We start from the raw sequence: 25,140 nt of genomic DNA, 5'->3' as shown, positions 1-25,140 counted from the left end.
AAACTGCTCTGCCATATGGACAGCATCAGAGCTCACAGTACTGACTGGTAAGTGTGTGTGCCAGCCACTGTGTTAAAGACTTTTCCAGCACAATCTTAGTAAACCTTATTGGGAACCTTGTGAAGTTAACACTATTCCCATTTCCAAAATATGAAAACTGGGGCTTTTAAGTATTAAGCAATAGTCCAAAATTACCTAGTAAGAAATGTTAAGAGTCGGGCTTTGAACTTAATCTGACTGACTGGAGAGTTTGGTCTTGTAGACACAAAACAAAGGAAGACAAAAGGGTATGTCTGGGAGCAGCCCTGAAACTACAAGGACAAAAACCTGAGATTTTCCATGGGTTTGCTTTTCTACCAAGGAATCTTAAAAAAAACAAAAACAACCCTGTGTTGGTTAAGCCATGTGGAGGTGGGACTAACGAAATTGGAAGTGTCATCACTGGTTCCAAGGCACACACAAACATTACTTGCCCTTTCTGGGGGGTCAACATTCTTTATGATTTTTGCTCTCCAGGAAAGTATTAGTTCCTTTATATAAACTAAACATTACATTGTTGTTGTTGTTAAGTACTGTGGAGTTGGTTCCGACTCATAGTAACCCTGAGCCGGGTTTCCAAGGCTGTAAATCTTTACAGGAGCAGAAAGCCTCATCTTTTTCCCATGGAAGTCTGGTAGTTTTGAACTGACGACCTTGAGGTTAGCAGCCCGATTTGTAACCACTACGCTACCAGAGCTCCTTATAGAGGGAAAATTGAACATGTGGTGTTTCTGTCTCCACCCATACAGAAACTGAGAAGGTTTCTCCATTTCCTTTCTCACAGTCTATCTGTTGGTGTGAACTGTGCTGCACAGCCAGTCCTCTTGGGGTAGAGAGGTTCAGGAACCAGCCCAGAGACAAGGCCACAGTTTCAGTTTACATTCACTTTTGACATTAACATGGGCTCAGAGACCCACAGCCAAGGCTGCCACGAGGGCCTCTCCCTCTGGCCTGTCCAGAGGCAGGTAAGCCAGGTAAAGAAGTGAGTGCAGCTTCACAGAACCCACCTGGCTATCTTCATCACACTCACATTGGCTTCTTTGTGTCTTAATGTGCAGCTGCATGCTCCTTCATGGCTTCTGTGCTGTGTCTCCCTAACTAAAATGTAAGCTCCATGATGACAAGGTCTTTTTCTTGTCTTCAATGGGTACCTGGCTCAGAGAAGGCCCTTGGTATGTACATCTTGAGTGAACAAATGAATGAATGCATGTTGGCAGGTATGGGGGAACTGTTGACTGAAAGAGAGTTTACGAGCTGTAGCTTAATCTCACCCCCCCCCCCCCCCCCGCCATCCTGAGGAGCTGAGGGAAGCTGCGTTCCTTCCATTCCTGGGACTGCAAGAGGCACATTCCTGCCCCTGAGTCTGGACGGGCTCCTGCCACGCAGCACAGTCTGACTGCCAGACCTGAGGAGCTGGCCCTTTGCGCCCTCCCTCCCTCCACCACACCTCTTGGCTGTTCCATGGCTGTTGTAGTATCCATCACCTCTCAGTCATCTGAGGTGCAAGTAGGGAACTGCGACCACCAAGTGTGTCTAAAGCCTTCCAGACACGCCCAGTCCCTCTGGTGATCAATGAAAACCTTAACATTCTGCTGTCAGGGCTGAAGCCAAGGTTTTGGAAATTTGGTAGGAAACACTCCTGTGAGCCGGGGATTGCTCCACTATGTAAAACTGCAGGCATCAGCACTTGCTCCCGAGAGGGAGTGCCAAGTCAGCAGTCCGCCCACTCTGAAGTTGCTGCTAAGAAGCAGGTGCCCACAGGGCCCAGCTCAGAGGTCAGGGCTGAAGGGTAAGGGCAGGCAACCATGGGTATTCATCAAGTGTCCCTATATGCCGGGCTCTGGGGATTCCAGATTTGATCCATACTTCAGGTAGCTTTCAGTCTGGTGGGAAGACAGACATGGGACAAATAAACCGAGAGAGAGAGAGAGAGAACGGTCCAGTTACCACAGCGGTAAGTGCTATGAAGGTGGGGAAGCAGACAGCTGGAACAGGGTTTAGCCAACTTGCTGTAAAAGGTCAGACACTAACATCTTAAGGTCTCAGCTGTGATGAAAACAGTTACAGACAGTATGTTAACAAATGGGCATGATTGTGTCCCAATGACAAATACACCATGGGCTGGATGTGACCCACAATCTGCCAACCAGGAGGCCTGACCTAGTTCAGGGCTTGGGAAAGGCTTCCCTGAGGCAATGATGGTTAGCTAAAACCTGAAGGCTCCTTCAATAATATCACCATAATAAAGTCATACTTTATGAGTGTTATGGATTGAATTATGTCCTCTCCAAAATATGCAATTTCTAACCTGTGAGTCCTGGTATGGTGCTGTAGGATAAGCACTTGACTGCCAACCACTAGGTTGGTGGTTCAACTCCACCAGCTGCTCCTTGGAAACCCAGAACTAACTCAACAACACTTGACAATATTAACAACAAATACCAATGGTTATAATCCCATTTGGAATGGGTTGTCTTTGTCATATTAATGAGACAGGGTTAGTATAGGATATATCTTGAGTCAATCTCTTTTTAAGATACAGAAGAGATTAAACAAGCCAGCTAGGAAGCAGAGACGGGGAGAGAGAGATGCCAGGTCACATGAAGATCATCCAGGGGCAGACGCTCAGCAGAGACCACAGAGGAAGGAAGCCTTCTCCGAGAGCCGGCACCCTGAATTCAGATTTCTGTCAGTGAAAGCCATCCACTTGCAGTATTTCTATTATAGCAGACAATATGTGTCAGATACTTTGCTAAATGGTTTACACACACAATGTCAATAAATTCTCACAACTGTTAAAGAATGGTATTATCACCGCCACTTTCATATGGAGAAATTGAGGCTTGGAGGATACGATGGGTGCTTTCTTTTTGTCCACCCAGATACATTCTCTGCCCTGCTCAGTGCTCTGGGAGACCGACCCCAGCCTTCCAACTCCCAGTTAGATTTGGCCAATGGAAGACTCTGGCAGCAACTGGAGCCCCAGAGGAGGGAGAGACAGAGTTACTTTCTTCCCCACGCCTTTCTTGGTTCACCCCTGCATCTATGGCAGTAGCTGCTCTTGCACAACCACAGCTCCTTTCAAGCCGACCCTCCTCTGAGACTTGGTAATCACTGGCGTCAGTAACACTTTTTCTTTCTCAAGTCCTATAGCCTAGGGCTGCCTCACCATTCTACATTGGTTCCTTTCATTAGTCTCTTCATGTGAACCATCTGGGGCCAATTTTGTTTCCAGCTAGGATTCTCACTGAGGCTGGGGTTAGTTAGCATTCTGGTTTTCTGGTCTCATTCATGAGGCTGATAAACAACAGAAGCAGGCAATGGTGATGGTGGATGGAAGGGAAGCCCAACGGAGTCTTGAGAAGACTGGGTCCCAGGCACTGGCTTCCATTATGAGCAAGGATCAAAAGTCTCCTGCCCCAGGGCACAGTGAGTGACCCAGTTCTCGAGCTATACCCCCACCCCCTACCAATTAGCAGTTTAAAATTTCTGAGGCTGGCTCCTAGTCTACAACCCTCTGGTCTCTTCCTCAACATTAGTAGTGGGTGGTGGGAGTGGGAGTGTGATACAGACCTGGACTGTGGGCAGAGGCAGATGCAGGGGCCTGGTCCCTCCCTCAGGGAGGAGGTATCCAGGTGGGTGCTGGTGAAGACAGGAGACGATCTGGTTCAGATAAGATGCCAGGAAAGGAATAGATGGCCTCTGCCGCATCCCCACTGGGAGTGGGGGGCCTGTAGTCTCTGCAGGGGGGCTTGATGAATGGCTGGTTAGATGAAGGGATTGGGTTGATGGTACCAGTGGGGATGGAGGGCACCAAGGAGAGTGGGACTCTCTGAGACTCAGGTCTGAGGTTGCATCAACCTTGTAATGAAGACCCTGTGTGGTGCAAGAGGTTAACACACTTCGGCTGCTAACCAAAAGTTTGGATGGAGCTTTGAGTTCTCCCAGAGGTGCCTTAGAGAAAAGGCCTAGCAGTCTACTTCTGAAAAACGTACCCATGGAAAACCCTATGGAAGTAGTTCTACTCGACATGAGTCAGAAGCAATTCCATAGCAACCGATACTAGCACTCCCAGCTAGTGTGCACCAAAGGCCCACCTGGGGCCGAAGCTGATCAACCTCAGCCTGGCCATCCACCCACCAATGACCCTATGAGGATTAAGCATCTACAAAGGGCAGGCACTATACCAGGTACTGGAGATTCAACAAGGAATGAGTTAGGCACCAGAGACAAACAAATAAAAAGAATAATTGCAAATCGTGGTAAGTGTTACAAATAAAGGTCTCTGAGTTTAAAAGGATGGGCAAAAGCTGATCATGGAATCTTGCAATCCAGGAGTGGAGGACCCTGGGACCATCAAGGGAGGATAATAGTGTGCGGACCCTATCCAGAGAAGCAGTGACCCCAAAGATAGAGGCAGAGACGATGACATGGAGAGATGGAGTGGCTGGGGACTCTGGACTCAGGGAGGGAGACAGGCTGTGTGCTGACGGCTTGTGGGGTGTGCCTTTTGGTTGTTTAAATGGTTGTATATTCCTGAGTGCTTAGGTGTACATCCAAAAAAGAAAAAACAAAAAAACAAAAAACAGAGGGAATGGAAGCAAATGCTGTTGAATGACGATGCATGGAGGGGATTGTAATTATTACAATGAAATGAAATATAATAGGATGAATGTAAAGCTGATATTCTCCCATGTAAACTATCACCCAATTCACAATAAAAACTTAAAAAAAAAAAAAGCTGATCACGGAAATATGAGGGAAAAAGAGTCCCAGGCACAGGTAAAGCTTGTGGTGTGAGGAACTTTCCAGAGAGTTTGCTTCTCTCAGGCAGAGATGAGGCTTGCATTTGGCCTGTGGATGGAGAGAAGCACTAAAGAGAGGGACTAACATCACCCCCTAACCCTACCCATGACTCCTTGCCCTCCCATCTCTTCTTGCTTCAATAGCTCTAGCATGCAGGGACTGGGCACTGAGCTGGCTGGACTGAAGTAATGGAACCAGGCAGCAGGAAAGCACTGGGAGATGGATCCCCCAGCACTGTCTGACAGGTAGAAAGCCTGACCATGGGAACTTCTTGGCATCTGGAGAAGGCCAGACATATGGCTTATTCTGTTTAGGGATAGTAACCTGATGAGGCTTCAGAGGCCTAACAAGGAGGTCTCTTGTTCACACCAATTTCAAGGGAACTCAGAAGGGTAGAACATATCTGTATTGGAGGCTGCTCTCATTCAGTGCCAGAATTTTGGCATTATTGCTTGAAAAAATAGTGTTTTTTTTTTTAATGTTTTATTGTGAATTATGTGACAATTTACATGGGAGAACATTAGCTTTACATTCATCCTATCGTATATTGTTTCATTGCCATGGTTACAATCCCCTCCATGCATCATCAAACAACCAAAGGGTATACCCAGCAAGTCTGCCCACCCTCTCCCCCCCAACCCCGGTCGTCAGCACACAGACCCTGTCCCTCATTGGGACTAAGGTCCCCAGCCCATTCATCTGTCAACATCATCATCTCTGCCTTCAACTCAGGCATCACTGCTTCTCTGGATAGGGTCCTGCTCTCTGCTCTTCTCCCTTGATGGTCCCAGGGACCTCCGCTCCTAGACTGCAAAGTTAATCACTCCCCTCCTTTTGCTACAAAATGTCTACCTTTACATTTACAACCGTCACAAGCAGTCCTGATAATAATTACTCACTATTGTATCACAAAAGACCTATCTGTATCACCTTTCATCAGTCCTGCCCAGACAGACTGGATACTACTCAGTGGAGAGTCTACCTTCCTCTGTCCCCTCTGGATCTAAGTTCCCTCTTGAATGCTTGTAAGCCAGTCACTTCTTGCCTTTGTAGCCCCCCAACCCACCCCATTTTGGGTAGCCAATGTCCAAGTTGCCCATCCCTGTCTACTCTGTGTGTGGAGGGAGTGGGAATGATTCTCACTGTAAAGATTTGTTTCCTCTTTTGAGCTACTGCATCCATAGGTGTAGGTCAAGTTCATCAAACTGTATCAGATTACTCCTTTTTTCCTCTTCTTTCTTCTTCTGGTTGAGCTCTGATCATCCAGTCATTGAAGCCAGTGGGTATTATCTGCAAGTGTGGGTGTTCTTGTGCATATGCCTTCTCTTCTTATCAGCTGGACGCTTCATTCTCCACTCTAGTCCTCTGTGGCTATGTCACTGACTCTGGGCCCAAGAGTCCCCAGGTCTTGCCACACTGCTGGCCAACCAGGTCTCCACCCAGGTTCAAAGGAATCTACTGAACATTGTAAGGCTTAGCTCACAGCTTCATTGCTGTTTTTCCCTCACTTCCCCTCATCTGTGATGAACGTGGTCACCAATCAGAGCATGTATTCCCACTGAGTCTTAGTCTTGGAAGGGGGTTTGCCCTGAGGGGACCCGACCACTTGCCTTGCTCTCTCCTGGGCAAGCAACTTGCTTGTTCCTGTAGTAATCAATCAGACTTGCCTGTAATGTTTGTATTTTTCCTGTCAGTCTTTCTTATAAGATGTAGCTTCTGTTCTTCTAGCTGCTCCAGGCTGGTCTGCTTATCCTTTGAAGTAGAAATTTCCCACCTCTGAAGATTCTGGATGCTGTTCAGGATTCCACCTATGGCCTTATGTAATGCAGAGGTGCCACAGGAAGCCTCCTTCACTGGGTATGCTATAGCTCCATTTTAGGTATTCCAATCAGTTATAGACAGAAGACGGACTTACAAGCTTTCTATGGTAATATTTCTGGCTATTCCTTTTTGTCCCCCTCAAGTGTCTATTTTATAATGGTATGCCAGGGAATCCAAGATTCAAAGGACAGCCAAGCATCTTAACATTATTTCCCCCCTTTCCCCCATTCCAACCATGTCTCAATCCCTGTATCCCAGAGCCCTGTTGTTCCAAGGTTGTGCATACATCATTATTTACCACTGTCCCACTTAGCCAATGCAAACCTGCTTAATTGTTTTCCCATCTGCTTTGTTCTTGAAGAAATAGTCTTGAATGGCCAGCCTTTCCTATTATTTCTTCTGTGACCCTCAAAAATGACTTCAGAATTCTGCTATTTTCTACCTCCCTCAGATGGGAACACAAATACTCCACAAAGTCAGTGGTTCAAGCTCACCAGCTGCTCCTCAGAAACCCTATACAGGATTGCTGTGAGTTGGAACTGACTCAACGGCACTTAAGTAAGGGAGTCCTGGTGTGGTGCTGTGGGATAGAGCACTGGACCACAAGATTGGTTTGAACCACAAGGTCGTCAGTTCAAACTCACCAGCTGCTCCTTGGAAATCACATACAGGTTGTGTGCCATGGAGTTGAAAATAACTCAATAGCACTCAACTACAACAATGGCTAATTAAGGAGCCCTGGAAGCATACTGAATTATGCTTAAGAGCTGGACTGCTAACTGCAAGGTCGGCAGTTCAAACATACTAGTCACTCCATGGGAGAAAGATGGGACTTTCTACTCCCATAGAGAATTAGAGTCTTGGAAACCCTGTGTAGAGTCGCTAAGAGTTGAAACCGACTCCACGGCACATAACCACCACCACCACCAATAACTAACTACTGCCACTTGTCTGTCAGTTTGTTGTACTGTGGTGACTTGTGTGTTGCTGTGATGCTTTGCCACTGGTATTTTAAATACCAGCAGGGTCACCCATGGTGGACAGGTTTCAGTGAAACTTCCAAATGAAGACAAACTAGGACGGGGAAGAGGCAGACCACTTCTGAAAGGTCAGACACTGAAAACCATATGAATAGCAGCAGAACATTGTCTGATATAGTGGCTGAAGATAAGCCCTTCAGCTAGAAAGCACTCAAGATATGACTGGGGAAGAGTTGCCTCCTCAAAGTAGAGCTGACCTTAATGATGTGGATAGAAGAAAGCTTTTGGACCTTCATTTGCTGATGGGGCACAACTCAAATGAGAAGAAACAGCTGTGAACATCCATTAATAACTGGAGCATACAACATATGATGAATGAATCCAAGAAACTTGGAAATAGTATAAAATGAAATGGAATGCATAAAGATCAATATCCTAGGCTTAGTGTAGCTGAAGTGAACTGGTATTTCCCATTCTGAATCAGATAATCATATGATTTATTATGCTGCAAATGACATGTTGAAGAGAAATGTTTTTGTAGTCATCATTAAAAAGAGCATTTCAAGGTCTATCCTGAAATACAATGCTGTCTGTGATAGGCTCATACCTAGCCATCTACAAGGAAGACCAGTTAATATTATTATTCGATTTACACACCAACCACTATAGACAATGATGAAGATGTTGAAGAATTCTACCAACTTCTTCAGTCTGAAACTGATCAAACATGTAATCAAGATGCATTGATAATTACTGGTGATTGGAATGTCAAAGTTGGAAACAAAAAAAGGAAGGATCACGTCTTCTGCCTATAACTGACTGGAATACCTAAAATGGGGCTACAACATGCCCAGTGAAGGAGGCTTCCTGTGGAGCCTCTGTATTACATAAGACTGTAGGTGGAAGCCTGAACCACATCCAGATCTTCATAGATGGGAAATTTCCACTCAAAAGGATGAGCACACCAGCCTGGAGTGGCTAGAAGAACAGAAGATACTTCTTTAAAGAAAGACCGACAGGAAAAATTAAAAACAATAGAAGCAGACTGACTGTTACTACAAGAATAAGCAACATGCTTGCCCAGGAGACATTAAGGGAAGTGGTCGGGTCCCCTCAGTGCAAACCCCTTCCAAGACTAAGACTCAATGGGAATACACGCTCTGATTGGTGACCACGCTCAACACCGATAAAGGGAAGTGAGGGAAAAACAGCAATGAAGCTGTGAGCTAAGCCCTACAATGTTCAATAGACTCCTGTGAATCTGGGTGGAGACCTGGTTGGCCAGCAGTGTGGCAAGACCTGGGGACTCTTGGGCCCAGAGTCAGTGACATAGCCACAGAGGACTAGAGTGGAGAATGAAGCGTCCAGCTGATAAGAAGAGAAGGCATATGCACAAGAACACCCACACTTGCAGATAATACCCACTTGACCTGGCTTCAATGACTGGATGATCAGAGCTCAACCAGAAGAAGAAAGAGGAAAAAAAGAGTAATCTGATACAATTTGATGAACTTGACCTACACCTATGGATGCAGTAGCTCAAAAAAGGGAACAAATCTTTACAGCAAGGATCATTCCCACTCCCTCCTTACACAGAGTAGACAGGGATGGGCAACTTGGACATTGGCTACCCAAAATGGGGTGGGTTGGGGGGCTACAAAGGCAAGAAGTGACTGGCTTACAAGCTTTCAAGAAGCAACCTAGATCCAGAGGGCGTGAAGGAAGGTACATCGCCACTGAGTAGTATCCAATCTGTCTAGGCAGGGCTGATGAAAGGAAATGTGGATGGGTCTCTTGTGATACAATAGTGAATAACTGTTATCAGGACTGCTTTTGGAGACGTACAGGTAGACGTTTTATAGCAAGGAGGGGAGTGATTTAACTTTTCAGTCTAGGAGCGGAGGTCCCTGGGACCATCAAGGGAGAAGAGCAGAGAGCGGGACCCTACCCAGAAAAGCAGTGATGCCTGAGATGGAGGCAGAGATGATGACATGGAAAGATGGAGCAATTGGAGACTTTAGACTCAGAAAGGGAGAGGGGCTCTGTGCTGATGACTGGGGGGGGGCAGGCTTGTAGTGTATACCCTTTGGTTGGTTGATGATGCATGGAGGGGACTGTAACCATGGCAATGAAACAATATACGATAGGATGAATGTAAAACTAATGTTCTCCCATGTAAACTATCATATAATTCATAATAAAATATTGAAAAAAAAAAAAAAGGAAGGCTCAGTAGTTGGAAAATATGGCCTTGCTGATAGAAACAATGTTAGAGATCATATGACAGAATTTTGCAAAACCAATGATTTGCTCATTGTAAATACCGTTTCCCATAGAATCCTTTCATATTGCTAGGTAAGGCTGAATTTTTTTCTTTAGTTTATTTTTTTTTTCCAGTTTGAAAAATACTGAGTATGTTGTCCCTTTTTATTTTTCTGACTTTAGGTCTTTGCACATTTTATTATAATGCTTTATCTTCTCCAAATGCCCTTTGAAATTTTCTGCTCAGCAATTCTACTTGATCATTTTTTCCCAGTCACTTTGGTTTCTCTATGTTCAGGATCAAGTTTCAGAGTTTCTTCTGATATCTATATTGGTCTTTTCTTTCTTTCCTGTCTTTTTATTGACATTTTGTTTTCTTCATGTATGATGTTCTCCACAACTCTTCTGGTCTTCAGTCATTAGTGTCTAATGCATCAAATCTATGCTTGAGATGGTCCCTTAATTCAGGTGGGATAGACTCATAGCAAACCTGTATAGGGTTTATAAGGAGTGGCTTTGGTGGGTTTGAACCATCAACCTAGTGGTTAGCAGTCAAGTGCTTATCATACAGTGTCACACCAGGATTCCAGAAAGATGCTTATTTCTGCTTTATTGACTATGGAAAGGATTTCAACTCTGTGGATCATAATAAACTATAGATAACACTGTGAAGAATGAACACTTAACTGTGCTTCTGAGGAACCTGTACACAGACTAAGAGACAATCGTTAGAACAGAACAAGGAGATACTGAATCGTTTAAAATCAGGGAATGTGTGTGTCAGGGTTGTATACTTTCTCCATACTTTTTCAAGCTGTATGCTGAGTAAATAATCCAAGAAGCTGAATTACATGAAGAAAACAGTGGTATCAGGACTGGAGGAAGACTCATTAACAACCTACAATATGCAGATGACATAATCTTGCTTACTGAAAGCAAAGAAGACTTGAAGTACTTGATGATGAAGATCAAAGACTACAGTCTTCAGTATGGATTACATCTCAATGTGAAGAAATGAAAATCCTCACAATGGATCAATAAATAACATCATGAGAAATGGAGAAAAAAAATCGAAGTTGCCAAAGACTCCATTTTTCTTGGATCCAAATAAACACTCAAGGAAACAACAGTCAAGAAATCAAAAGACACAGTATTCTGACAAGCTGGTGGACTAAACAAGTACACTACATGGACTCTCTACTACAAAGATACAAAAGACCAGAGGAAGCAGACATAGATGACAATTATGAAACTCCGAACTTCAGGGGAAAGGTTAGAGAAATGGATTGAGTGCTTGCTGGGACGAATAACTGAGCAGGAACTGGCCAAATGCAGCACAACAATCTTGGACTTTTGTAAACAGTTTTGGCCACAGAAGGTGGCCTGTTGGAGCAGAATCTCACAGGCAGTAGGAAAGGTGCAATACCTTCTTTCCCCCCACACTCCCCTGGTAACCAGAGGTGTGGCCAGCTCCCACACACATCCCATCCCAACACTGACCCTGCTCAGAACCATGTGGTTGTGAGCCACACCAGTGTGAGGTGGGGCCAGCTGCACTACTGTGGTACTTCTATTCAGGAGGGCTCTGTTCTAGACCTACAGAACCCACACTGCCTCCAGACCAGCGTTAGTCTAACATAAACCCTCATAACCAGCTGCCCTATGGTCCTAATAAACACTGACACAAGCTCCATCAAGTTGCTCCACAGACTTCCAGATTGAGTACTCTAAACAAAGATAACACCAAAGCCTATAGGAACTCCATCTGGGGCCAGGAACTCTGCTTTCACATCCCTCCTATACTCACCTCATTAGTTCCTTGGCTGACATGAGTCCCCCAGAGTTTTCTTCTATTCAGGTCCAATAGCTGCATTGTTTTTGTTTTTTTAACACAATGCAACATCAATGTAATTAGCTATGCACAAGAAAACATCAATCAAAACATTACAAAACAGAAAACCACATTTGCTCAAGGCTATTTCCCGAACCTTACTATAATAGCCAAAGATTTTTAAGAAACGTAAAATTAATCATGGACTGGCAATATAACAAACATTGATGAGGATATATCCCTGCTGTGACAATGAAACTGTCATGTTTCGGTGAGAACTTTGCTCACAGTAAGTACATTTCAAACGTTGCTCACATAACATTAACAGTATTGAAGAAACGTCTAAAATTGGACTTGAATCTTTTTATGGTGAGTCCTTTTACGTATAGGGAGGTGTGAGACCTGAATAACGGTTTTGCCACACTCCTTACATTTATAGGGTCTCTCTCCTCTGTGGAATCATTTGTGCGTACTGAATTGTGAGTCATATCTGAAGGCTTTCTCACACTTCTTACATTCATAAGGTTTCTCTGCATTGTGGATTCTTCTATGTGAAATGAGGGTTGAGCAATGAGTAAACCTTTTCCCACATTCCGTACATTCATAGGGCCTCTTACCACTGTGGGTTCTTCTATATCTTGTGAGGTCTGAGACTAGGCTAATGGCTTTGCCACAATGCTTACATTCATAGGGTGGATTGCCACTATGAATTTTCCCAGTATGAATTTACACATGAATACTATGATACTAGGAATATCTGAAGGCTTTCCCATGAGCCTTACATTCATAAGACCTCTCTACACTGAGAGTTCACATATGTACAGGGCGGGCTGTGGAAGAAATAAAGGTTTTTCCACATTCTTTACATTCATTGGACCTCTCTCCACTGTGGATTCTTCTATGTGTTGTGAGGTTTGAGGCTCGTAGAAAGGTTTTCCCACATTCCTTACGTTCAATAGGGCCTCTCTCCACTGTGAGTTTGCATGTGTCTACTGTGGTGTGAGGACTGTGTGAAGGGTTTCCCACATTGTTTACAATCTGTCATAAGGCTTCTCTCCGCTGTGGATTCTTCTATGTGCAGTCAGGGATGAAGAATTTCTAAAAGTTTTCCCACAGTCCTTACATTCACAAGGCCTCTCTCCACTGTGAATTCGCATATGTGCAGTGAAGGCTGAGGAAGAAACAAAGGCTTTCCCATAATCCTTACATTCACAGGGCCTCTCTCCACTGTGGATTTTTTATGTCTTGTGAGCCTTGAGGCTCTGTTAAAGACTTTCCCACATTGATTACATTCATAGAGCCTGTCTCCATTGTGAGTTTGCATATGTCTACTGTGCCGTGAGGGCTCCTTAAAGGCTTTCCCATACTCCTTACATTTAAAAGACATCTGTACTCTGTGAGTTCCTATATGTGCAGTGAGGTGTGAGGCCTGCCTAAAGGCTTTCCCACACTCCTTACATTCATAGGGCCTCTCTCCAGTGTGAGTTCACATATGTCTATTGAGGGGAGAGGACTCTCTGAAGGCTTTCCCACATTGCTTACATTCATAAGGTTTCTCTCCACTGTGGATTCTTCTACGTGCAGTCAGGACAGAAGAATTAATAAAACTTTTCCCACATTCCTTACATTCATAAGGCCTCTCTCCACTGTGAATTCGCATATTTTCAGTGAGGGCTGAGGAAGAACAAAGGCTTTCCCACACTCCTTTCATTCACAGGGCCTCTCTCCACTGTGAGTTTACATATGTCTATTGCAGAGTGAGGACTCTGAAGGCTTTCCCACATTGCTTACATTCATAAGGCTTCTCTCCACTGTGGATTCTTCTATGTGTAATCAGGGCTGAGGAATTAATAAAAGTTTTCCCACACTCTTTACATTCATAGGGCCTCTCTCCACTGTGGATTTTTTTATGTCTTGTGAGCTTTGAGGCTCTGCTAAAGGGTTTCCCACATTGATTACATTCATAGAGCCTGTCTCTCCTGTGAGTTTGCATATGTCTACTGTGCTGTGAGAAATCCCTAAAGGTTTTCCCACACTCCTGACATTCATAGGGCCTCTCTCCACTGTGGATTCTTCTATGTGCAGGCAGGCCTGACGAATCACTAAAAGATATTCCACATTCCTTACATTTAAAGGGCCTCTCTCCACTGTGAGTGTTTATATGTTGAGTGAGGGAAGAGGCCTCAGGAATTGCTTTCTTACATTCAGAAGGTTTTTCTCTCTTATGAAAGTTATTATTTAAAACGAGAGATGAAGGGCTAGTATCCATTCTAAAACATTCTTTACATACACACTGATGACCTCCCACACGTGTCCTAAAAGGTGAGAAATTACAGAAAATTTCCATCCACTTGCTAAATTCATACCCTTCATTATTAAAGATTGCTGAGACAGGATTCTTGAGGGTTGCCATACAAAGGAAGTCTTTCCCACATTATCTTACATTTATGGGTATTTTTTCCATCATAAGTTCTCATAGGAGTGGTCACGTGAGAGGGACACCTGCACTCTTCTCCACAGGTACTGCTTCCAGTGTAAGCTCTACTACGGTGGTTCTGTAGGGAGTGATCCAGGAAGGCTTTTCCATAGTCACAGCATACAAAAGGATCTACTTCTGTGGCATCCCCACACTGGCTGCTGTCAGAACGTTCACAGAGGTTCTTGATTGTCCCAGTTCTCAAATGTCTCCCCTGGTTGTCAAGGTGATCCTTCCAGCCATGTGATTCTGTGATTTCACCACACATGTAACATTACAGAGGGAAAGGGTGTCTGTGACCACAGGTGCAAGAGGACAACTAAAATCAATAGAGTAAGTTCAGGTATCTGTGAAGTTGTGTCTGCAAGCCCAAAATAAACTTTTTGAAGCTGATTGATTTGGAACCAACCTGATGGCAGTTCACAACAACATGGAGCTCATGGAGAAATGTATATCATGAGGGAAGACCGTGATGACCAATGAAAGTGTCCTTTTCACCCAGACAGTACTCTGTTCTCCAGGACTCTGAAGATTGACAGGTGTGAATTTATCGACTGAAGCCAGGTTTCTCAAGGTTTCCATGAACATCACGTCTCTGTAGAGTTTTCTCTGAGCAGGATCCAGCAAATCCCACTCTTCATGAGTGAAGACCACAGCCACATTTTCAATGATCATTGTACCCATTCCCAAGCTCCACCTTCGGGAAGTCTAAGAGCAGGTCCCCAACAGGACTCAGAGCTCCGCGGATTCAGGCAGAGGGACAGGCGTGGACGCGGAGCTTGGGGCACGTTAGGAACAGATGCATAACAGCACACTTCAAATTCTTGTCTGAACGTTTATGGACCAGAGTGACCGACTGGGCTCCTCTCCCTGTCACCGGAGTAGAGACAACCCCAAAATCTGCACTGGTTTTTATTTCACTTTTTTTCTTTTATTGTTTGGTTGTTTATTCTTTCTTTTCCTCCTCCTTTTCCATGCTCTTGGATTTTATCCTTTTTTATCTTCACTTTTGTTTTTCCCTTCTTTTGATTCTTATTTCCCCTCTTATTCATCTCCCCTGCCTTTTTTATCTTTCTTTACTAATCTCTACTTTCTTTTCATCTTCCCTTTCCCTGGTTTCTCTAAATGTTTGTTGTTGTTGTTGTAAAATTCTTCCTATTATTTGCTCTCTTATTTTTCTCGTCTATAACTCCATTTTCCTGTCCCACTTTTTAAATATTTTCTGTTTTTCTAGGTGCTGTCTTTTTTTTTTCTTTTATTATTATCTCTTTTTCATTGTTGACTGCTTATTTGTTGTTTTGTTTTCTTGTATGAATGTATAAGGTGTTTCTCCTCTTTTCCACTCAACAGGAGACAGCAACCATGGCCATACAGCTCAGCCACAACCTTATCCTCTGCAGCTCCACCCACTGAGCAAGAGCCAATACCAGTTCCTATACCACCTGATCAGTGATAAGTAGCAGCAAACACTAGTCAAGCCCATCCTAAATTGAGGTGCATAAGTGGAAAACAGAGAGTGGTGCACACACTTCCACTCTCCAACTAACACTACAGAAAACAGTTGGTGAGAGCCTAAGAACAGAGCCTAAGAACACAGCAACACACAATCATCAACTAAATATAAATATGACAACACTACAACAGCCCAGAGTCAACAGACAATTTTAGCTCACACGAAGACACAAGAAAGAATGGCTCAAACAAATGACCAAGATGCAGAGCCAGAGAACATTTCTGAGGAAGAAAAGGTAATGGAACTAATATGGATAGGTCTCTTGTGATACAATAGTGAATAATTATTATCAGGACTGATTGTGAGGGTTGGAAATGTAAAGGTAGACGTGTTGTAGCAAGGAGGGGCATGATTAACTTTTCAGTCTAAGAGTGGAGGTCCCTGGGACTATCAAGGGAGAAGAGTGGAGAGCGGGACTCTACCTAGAGAAGCAATGATGTCTGAGATGGAGGCAGAGATGATGATGTGGAGAGATGGAGCAGCTGGGGACTTTAGACACAGAGGGAGAGTGGCTGTGTGCTGATGGGGGGGGGGTGAATCGTAGTATATACCCTTTGGTTGGTTGATGATGCATGGAGGGGATTGTAACCATGGCAATGAAACAGTATACGATAGGATGAATGTAAAACTAATGTTCTTCCATGTAAACTACCACATAATTCACAATAAAACATTAAAAAAAAAAAAAAAAGGTAATGGAACTAGCTGAAAAATAATGTTTTAAATTGGCATTTAAGTACCTTCAAAGACTGACAGAAAGCAAGGAAAACACATGAAAAAAAAAAAAAAAAAAAAAGAATTCAGGAAAACACTACAAGTATAAACAGACAACATACATGCAAATTCTGAACAATACAAAGACTGCAATTAGAAATCTAGACGATTAATACTAAGATACAAAAGCACAAAAGTGTAGATTTGAAATATTGGAAACCTGAATTAGTGAATGTGAAGATAAATCTCTCAATATTAATATGCTAGAAGAACAACTAGAAAAAAAGAATGAAAAAATCTGAAGAAAGCCTAAGAGTTATGTGGGACACCATGAAGAGGAATAACTTATAGGTGGTCAGATTCCAGAATAGGTTGTTGTTGTGAGGTGTTATGATTGCTATGGCTGATTTGAGTTTAAGTCATTCAGTAAATCCTTGCTCCGGTTGAACGACTGTTTGCCTCTTAGTGTAAGTATAGGTTCCTTGTTGTTGTTGTTAGGTGCCATCGAGTTGGTACTGACTCGTAGTGACTTTATGTACAACAAAATGAAACACTGCCTAGTCCTGAGCCAATCTCACAACTTGGTGATATGCCTGAGCCCATTGCCTGTGCCAATCCATCCCATGGGGGGAGATATTCCTCTTTTTTTTCCAACCCTCCACTTCGCCAAACGTGATATCCTTCTCCAGTGATTGGTCCCTCCTGACAAAATGTCTGAAGTATGAGAGATTAAGCCTGACCATCCTGGTTTCCAAGGAGCACTCCAGTTGCATTTCTTCCAACACATATCTGTTTGTTCTTTTGGCAGTCTATGGTACTTTCAATATTCTCCTCCAATACCATAACTCAAATGCATCAATTCTTCTGCAGTCTTCCTTATTCACTGTTGAACTTTAACATGCATATGAGGTTATTGAAAAAACCATGGCTTGGGTCAGTTTGGTCCTCAAACTGACATCTTTGCTCTTCAACACTTTAAAGAGGTCTTGTGCAGAAGATTTGCCTAATGCAGTATCATTTGATTTCTTGACTGTTGGTTCCATGAGTCTTGGTTGATCTGAGCAAAATGAAGTCTTTGACAACTTCAATCTTTTCTCCATTGACATGAATGTTGTTTACTGGTCCAATGGTGGTGAAGATTTTTGTTTTCTTTACACTGAGGTGCAACCCATGCCAAAAGCTGTGGTCTTTGATCTTCATCAGTAAGTATTTTAAGTCCTGTTTGCTTTCAGGAACCAAGATTTTATCATCCGCATATCGCAGGTTGTTAATGAGTTTTTCGCCAATACTGACACCACATTTTTCTTCATATAATCCAGTTTCTCGGATTATTTGCTCAGCATACAGACTGAATAAGTAGAGTGAAAGAATATAACCCTGGTGCACACCTTCCCTAATTTTAAACCATTTGGTGTTCCCTTGTTCTGTTTGAACAACTCCCTTTTGATCTATGTATATAGGTTCCTCATGAGCACAGTTAAGTGTTCCAGAATACTCATTCTCTGCAATGTTGTCCATAGCTTGTCATGATCCACACACTCGGAAGCCTTTGCACAGTCAATAAAGCACAGGTAAATATCTTTCTGGTATTCTTTGCGTTCAGCCAAGATCCATCAGCAATGATATCCCTCATTCCACGTCCTCTTCTGAATCTGGCTTGACAGACATTCTCCGTCAATGTATGGTTGCAGCTGTTTTTATATTATCTTTAGCAAAATATATGTGATATTAATGATATTGTCTGATGACTGCTGCATTCCGACGGATCACCTCTCTTTGGAATTGACACAAATATGATCTCTTCCAGTCAGTTGGCCAGGTAGCTATCGTCCACATTTCTTGACATATAGATGAGTAAGTGCCTCCAGTGCTGCATCAGTTTGTTGCAAGGTTTCAATTTGTATTCCATTTATTCCTGGTACCTTGCTCTTTGCCAATGCCTTCAATGTACCATGGACTTCTTTTAGTATCATTGGCTCTTGATCATATACTACCTCTTGAAATGGCTGAACATCGACATTTCTTTTTGGTACAGTGTTTCTGAACATTCCTTCTATCTTCTTTTGATGTTTTCTGCATCATTTAATATTTTGCCAATAGAAGCCTTCAATATTACAAGTCGAGACTTGAATTTTTCTTCAGCTCCCTCAGCTTGAGAAATGTTGAGTGTCTTCTTCCCTTTTGGTTTTCTAACTCCAGGTCTTTCTTATGCACAAATATTTGAATTTGTCTTCTCAAGAACAAGAAGAGACAATAAAAAGCACAGAGAAAATTGTCAAAGAGTTGTTGGAAGAAAACTTCCATAACATCATAAAAGATGAGAAGATAAACATACAAGAAGTTTGAACTAACCCCAAAGAGGATATATCCCAAAAGAAAATCACCAAGACATATCATAATCAAAATTCTAAAACCAAAAACAAGGAGAGCAGCTCGAGAAATACAAAAACTTGTCTACAAAGGAGAACCAGTAAGACTAAGCTTTCATTTTTCAGAAGAAACCATGCAGATAAGAAGGCAATGGGATGACATATATAAAATTCTGAAAGAAAAGAACTGCTAAGAACATATACCAACAGAGCTATTCCTCAAATTGTTGTTGTTGTGAAGTGCCATCGAGTCAGTTCCAACCCATAGTGACCCCATATAGGGTTTCTGAGGAGCTGTTGGTGAGCTTGAACTGTTGACCTTGCAGTTCAAAACGGCTTTGCAGTTCAGCACATTAACCCACAGCACCACATGATGGCAAAAGTAGGACATTTTCAGATAAATATAAATTAAAGGAATCTGTGATAATTAGACAAACTTTACAAAAAATACTATAGGGTGTTCTTTGGATAGAGAACCAGCAATAGCAGACAAAAACCTGAGATTAACATATTTAACAATACCACCCAGAATGCAATCCGTATGTAAGTATTAAAGTAGACCAAACCTAACAAGACTGAAAACAGGGAACCAGAGATGTCAATTTATAATGACATCAACTACAAAGTAAAAAAGCAAAAATAGTATAGATACAGAACTTCCAAGTGGCAAGGAAGTCAAGTAGATTTCAAAATAAAACAGTTTTAAAAGGAGAAAATTAATAAATTACAGGTAACCTCAAGGAAAATTAAAACACCTTCACATGAAAATAAAGAAGAGGAAAATCAGAAAGATTTAGTAAACATTAACCCTACAGAAATAAAAATGAAAAGGAACCCCCCCCCCCCCCACACACACACAGAAAAAAACAAACTCAGTGTAAAAAATTATGTGGAACAAAGAAACAAGTAGCACTACCAAAAAAAGAAGCCACGGGAAAATGACAGCAGTCAATGCATGTCTACTGACCTACTGATAATTACACTGAACGTAATGGATTAAATGCACCAGTCAAGAGACACAGAGTAGCAGAATGGATAAGAAAACAAGATCCTTCAATAGGCTGTTTACAAGAGACACATTAAAAAGATGGAGACAGCTAAATGCTCATCAGCAGAAGAATGGTTAAAGAAACTTTGGTACAGACACATAGTGGAATACTATGCAATGTTGAAAAATAATGATGAATCTGCAGAACACCTCACAACATGGATGAACCTGGAGGACATTATGCTATGTGAAATTAGTCAATCACAAAGGACAAATATTGTATGAAACCACTATTGGAAGTTAAGAAAAGGTTTTCTTCATAAAAGAAACATTCTATGACAGTTATGGGGTGGGAAGGGAAAATTATTCATGGGCTAGAGGGTTGTTGTTGTTGTTAAGAGCATCAAGTGGGTTCCAACTTATAACAACCTTGTATAGGGTTTCTGAGGAGCAGCTGGAACTGCTAACCTTATGGTTCACACCAACTTTGTGGTCCAGTGCATTATCCTGCAGCGCCGCACCAAGATTCTGAGCTAAAGGGTAGACAAATGTTAACATGGATGACAGGGCAGCAGAGAAAAGATAAAGGTAGCAGGAGATACAGGGAGAAATGCAAGAGCTAAAGTGAACAGAGGTAAATATTGTTAACTGATGGCACATGGAAGGGATTGCAATCAATGTGTGAAGCAAAATATGATTTGTTGAATGTAAAACTGATAATCTGCTCTGCAAACCTTCACTCAATTTACAACTAATAGTTAAAAAAAGTACAGAAATCAAACAATGTATTGCATTAGGTAAATCAGCTGCAAAAGATTTCTTTAGAGTGTTAATGAGCAAAGATGTCACTTTGAAGACTAAAGTGCACCTGACCCAAGTCATGGTATTTTAAATTGCCTTGTATGCATGTGAAGTGTATGCATGTATAAAGTGAAGACTGAAGAAGAATTGGTACATTTGAGTTATGGTGCTAGTAAAGAATGTTGAAAGTATCATGGACTGCCAGAAGACCAAACAAATCTATTTTGGAAGAAGCATGGCCAGAATGTTTCTCAGAAGCAACAGTGACAAGATCCTAGTACTTTGGACACACTGCCATGAAAATCAGCCCCTGGAGAAAGATAAAGTGGATGGTCAGTGAACTAGAAGACCCCCAAGGAGATGGACAGACATAGTGTAGCAAAATAGGCTTAAACCTAACAATTGTGAACCTGGTGCAGGAGCTGGCAGTGTTTCATTCTGCTATGAGCTGGAACCTACTCAACGACACCTAGTAACAATGATGACTAACGTCTATTGAAGTTCTTTGCCCATTTTTTTAAATCTTGTTTTTTTTTTTAATTGGGCCATTTGTCTTTTTGCTGCTGAGTTGTAGGAATGAAGAAGATACTTTAATATTGAGTTCATGAAGACTGTAAAAACTGAGTTTAGACCAGGATTCTACCTCTTGGTCTAACAACAGCATCTCCTAAGGCTCTGTAGATCAATCAGTATTATCCTCTGCTAAGTTATGGAAGGACCCCCAGGAGTGCTAGGAGCAGGTCCAGAATGCAAAATGGAGCAAGAAAAGGTTGGAAAAGCTAATGCAGGGAACCAGAAGTATGGAGAAAACCCAGGAGTTGGGGCAGAATATCTTGCTTGGTGGGGTTCTGTGGTTCCTTCTGCCCATGAGGGAATGTTATTGCTGCATCTAGAGTAGCAGCTTGGGAGGGTAGAAAGAGTGGCTTGACTAGATTACCAGGCTGGGGATGGCATGGCACCAATAGCTATTTACAAAAGTCAATTAATTACCGAACACTTGCTCTTTGTCAGATTATACCAAGTACGTTCTAAATATAATTTTCATTTTGATTTTCCAACAATTCTGAGACAAAGGTTTTATTATCGCTCTTTTATAGGTAAGTAAATCACGGCCCAGAGGGATGAAGTCACTTGCCTAAGATTGTAATGACCTAGAACCCAGGTTGGTGTGGTCCAGAGCTCACCCAGAACGAGAGAGAGAAACTAACATAAGCAAAGGTGGTAAGACAATCTACCTCTTCTCCCCACTAACACTTCATCTGCTCTCTACCTGGAAAGCAGCAGAGGATATTAGCACTAGACACTGAGAACTGGCTAATAAATAGAATACTAATAAAGGGTAGCCATTACAATAATATTAACAAAGCAACAAATGCCAAGTGTATTTTCACAATGTGCTCAGTCTGGGCAGAGTACTTTACATATGTAAACTTATCCAGTCATCAGAACAACTCCATAAGTTGAGAATTATTACTACCTCCATTTTGTGAATGAAGTCATGGAAAATCAGAAAAGTAAGATGACAAAACTAAGAAACAGCAGAGCTTAGGTTGGAACCCAGTTCTTCCTGATTTCAAAGCCTGGGTTCTTACTCACTAGGGGACATTGTATGTGTGTATATCCCTCAGACATGTGACTGAAACTGATAGTGCAGGAAGATGAACCATCTGTGTCTGATGATACCCAATGCCTCAGATAACCTGAGCAGTCCTTGAAACCAAGAAATTGGGCAGTAGGCCTGATGATAAAGGTCCAGGTAGTCTGGAGAAGACTCTGGTGCTTTTTTTACATTACATGCTCCCAACTGGGTTTCTGATCTTGCTACTTTCAGGGCTTTTTGGTCCTAGGTACCAACACCTAGGTTCTTCCAGGGACCCCCAACACAGAGGTGTCACACAGGAGTCCCTTGTGGTCAGAAGCCAGAGAAGGTTGGTGTAGAAAGGCTGTGACCAGGGACAGCAGGGTCAGCTGAGTTGGCCAAGTTGCAAGCTCAACTTTGCCCTTTGACACCAACCCTGGCAGCCATATTTAGTCTATTAGTGGGTTTACTCTCATTTGAGGTGGCTACAATACCTGCAAGATCTTCCTTGGAAGAGACTAGTCTTGGAGAGCTGCTTCCTGGTTCAATTCTGAGCGACAGTCTGAAAAAAAAGATTTTCACAAGATCAGTTATGGTCTGGTGTATCACAAGGGAAACTGAACATGTGTATACTTGGGATCAGGAGAATGGATTGCTGTTAAGGACTATTATAATCATGGAACCTAGGAATCCTGCAAGGTCTGCTCCAGACCACAGCCACTTCCCTCTGAGATCCCCATCTTCATGTCTGAGAAACAATGATTAAGGAAGACAAAGTAAAAAGAGCAATCATGATTGTTTACTGAGCACAGATATGTTAATTCTCACAACACTATGAACTAGATACATTTATAGTCCATGTTTTATAGATAGAGGAGCAATGAGTTTGAGTAGTTTTCCCAAATTACAGGTCTAGCAAGTGTAGCATAAGGGCTCAAACCCAGTACTGTCTGACCCAAAGCAGGGCTTTTAATAACCACAGTGCACTCTCTTTCATCAGATGCCCCGGAGAGGTACCAGGCAATGGGCAGGTTATTTAGACTGACACCTCACTATTATTTAGTTTTCTATGCATGAGTAAAAACTCCTAGGTGAATATGAAAGAGTGGAGCCAGATCCTAGACTTACTCTCTCCCAACCAAATAACAAACAATTAAAAAGACTTATGAACAAAACAACTTATTGGCTACAACTAAACAAGTTAAGAGGTACAAGCTAAAGCTATGAGCTTCAAAAAATTGCAGCCAAGGAAAGGAAAACACGATTTTTCTTTTTGCAACATAGCATGGCTTCCCTCTTGCCCCCTGAGATTTCTTAGTAGTTCTGAGTGGGAGTCTTTATCTTCCTCTCCTCTTAGTAGGAATGGATGCTGAGAAGAAACAGATCAAATGAGTGGAGAACATGGTGCTACTCGGATGGAAATGAAGGTTTTCATGGGGGTAAGATTTGAAACTTCAGAATACCTACCTCATTTCTAGAATGGGTTATAGCCTGGCCCCACCCCCAGCTCCAACTAGATGGAGGAAATCCTATCTTGATGGAGCCTGAGCCCTTTCTTCTCCCAACTCCCTTAAGCTACAGAAGAGGGGAAAGACTATGAGTCCATGAACCTCACTGTACAGAAGATGCAGTAGGGAAAGCTAGCCCATCTTATACACAAAATTTCCCATGTGTATCATGTGGGCTAGCAGGGTCATACATCTTCCTCCTTGTATCAGAGCCATGCAATATACAGATGAAGCCTCTCAAACAAGAGCCAGACAAAAATTATGTGGTGAGCAGGCAAACACTCTCACAAAAGGAAAAAGAAAGGAATGTTGATGCTTCTATGTGCTGTCCAGTCAGTTCTGACTCAAAGCGATCCTGTATAGAATTTACAAGAGCGAAGGAATGGTAGCACTCCAGTGCTTATCCTACAGTGCCATACCAGGACTTCATTAAATGAGTACAGCACCTCCCAAAGAGCTCAGCACCACACATCTGTCAGTTTGTTGTTCTGTGGTGGCTTGTGTGTCACTGTGATGATGGAAACGATGGTATTTTAAATATCAGCCAGGTATACCCATGGTGAACAGGTTTCAGATGACCTATGAGATATACTAAGACAAACTAGGAAGAAGGAGAGGTAGACTATTTCTGACTGCTAGCCACTGAAAACTTTAGGAATCGCAGTGGAACACTGTCAGACAATACCAGACTACGGAATATTGAAACATGATGAATAGCACCAGAATACTGTCAGATATAAAGCTGGAAGATCAGCCCTCAGGTTTTCAGGTTTAAAGGTACTCAAAATATGACTGGAGAAGAGAGGCCTCAAAGTAGAGTGATCTTGATGATGCAAGTGGAATAAAGCTTTTGGGGCCTTCATTTGCTGATGAGGCACAACTCAAAATGAGAAGGAACAGTTATGGAAGTTGTCAAAAATGAAATAGAATGCATACAGATAGATATCCTAGGCATTAGTGAGCTTATATGAATTATAAATAATGAATTATATGAATGGACTTATATGAATTCACCTTTAATCTGACAATCATATGGTTTACTATAAGAATGACAAATTGAAGAGGAATGGCATCACATTCAGTATCAAAAAGAATATATAAACATCTATCCTGAAGTACAACACTATCTGTGATAGGATAATATCCATACACATGCAGGGAAGACCAGTTAATACCACTATTATTCAAATTTACTCCTAAAGCCAGTGATAATGAAATTGAAGACTTCTACCAACTTTTTCAGTCTGAAATTGATCAAACATGCAATCAAGATGTATTGATTAGAGGAGAACAAACAAGATGGCGGATCGGGTAGACGTGTAGCAGAGAGCTCTGCCAACAACAACACAGAATACCCAACCAAGCAGGCTCAGGGGCTGGTCCCAGAACTCTGAACCACATATAAAGGAATACTTAAAAGGCTGGAAGGCTCACAGCTGGGGGAATTTGTGGC

At 42.4% G+C, this 25,140-nt stretch overlaps 1 protein-coding gene across 2 annotated transcripts in view; it reads right to left on the bottom strand.

Moving 5' to 3' along the window:
- RALGPS1 (Ral GEF with PH domain and SH3 binding motif 1) overlaps positions 1-25,140 on the bottom strand; it is a 522,711-nt gene that overhangs the window by 40,091 nt on the left and 457,480 nt on the right. Inside the window, exons 11-12 of one of the 2 annotated variants that reach the window (XM_006834782.1) lie at positions 22,674-22,741; positions 3,201-3,336 (exon numbers count right to left, since the gene is read on the bottom strand). In XM_006834782.1, coding sequence (XP_006834845.1) covers positions 3,329-3,336; positions 22,674-22,741 — 76 coding nt within the window. In that variant the 3' untranslated portion in view covers positions 3,201-3,328. Of the gene's footprint in view, positions 1-3,200; positions 3,337-22,673; positions 22,742-25,140 lie in introns of those variants that run through there. The other variant, XM_006834781.1, reaches the window with a different exon arrangement.

The sequence above is a fragment of the Chrysochloris asiatica genome, unplaced genomic scaffold (assembly GCF_000296735.1).
Source record: "Chrysochloris asiatica unplaced genomic scaffold, ChrAsi1.0 scaffold00014, whole genome shotgun sequence".
Taxonomy (NCBI): domain Eukaryota; kingdom Metazoa; phylum Chordata; class Mammalia; order Afrosoricida; family Chrysochloridae; genus Chrysochloris; species Chrysochloris asiatica.
The sequence above is the reverse complement of the archived record's forward strand: the minus strand, read 5'-3'. Positions and strand labels throughout refer to the sequence as shown.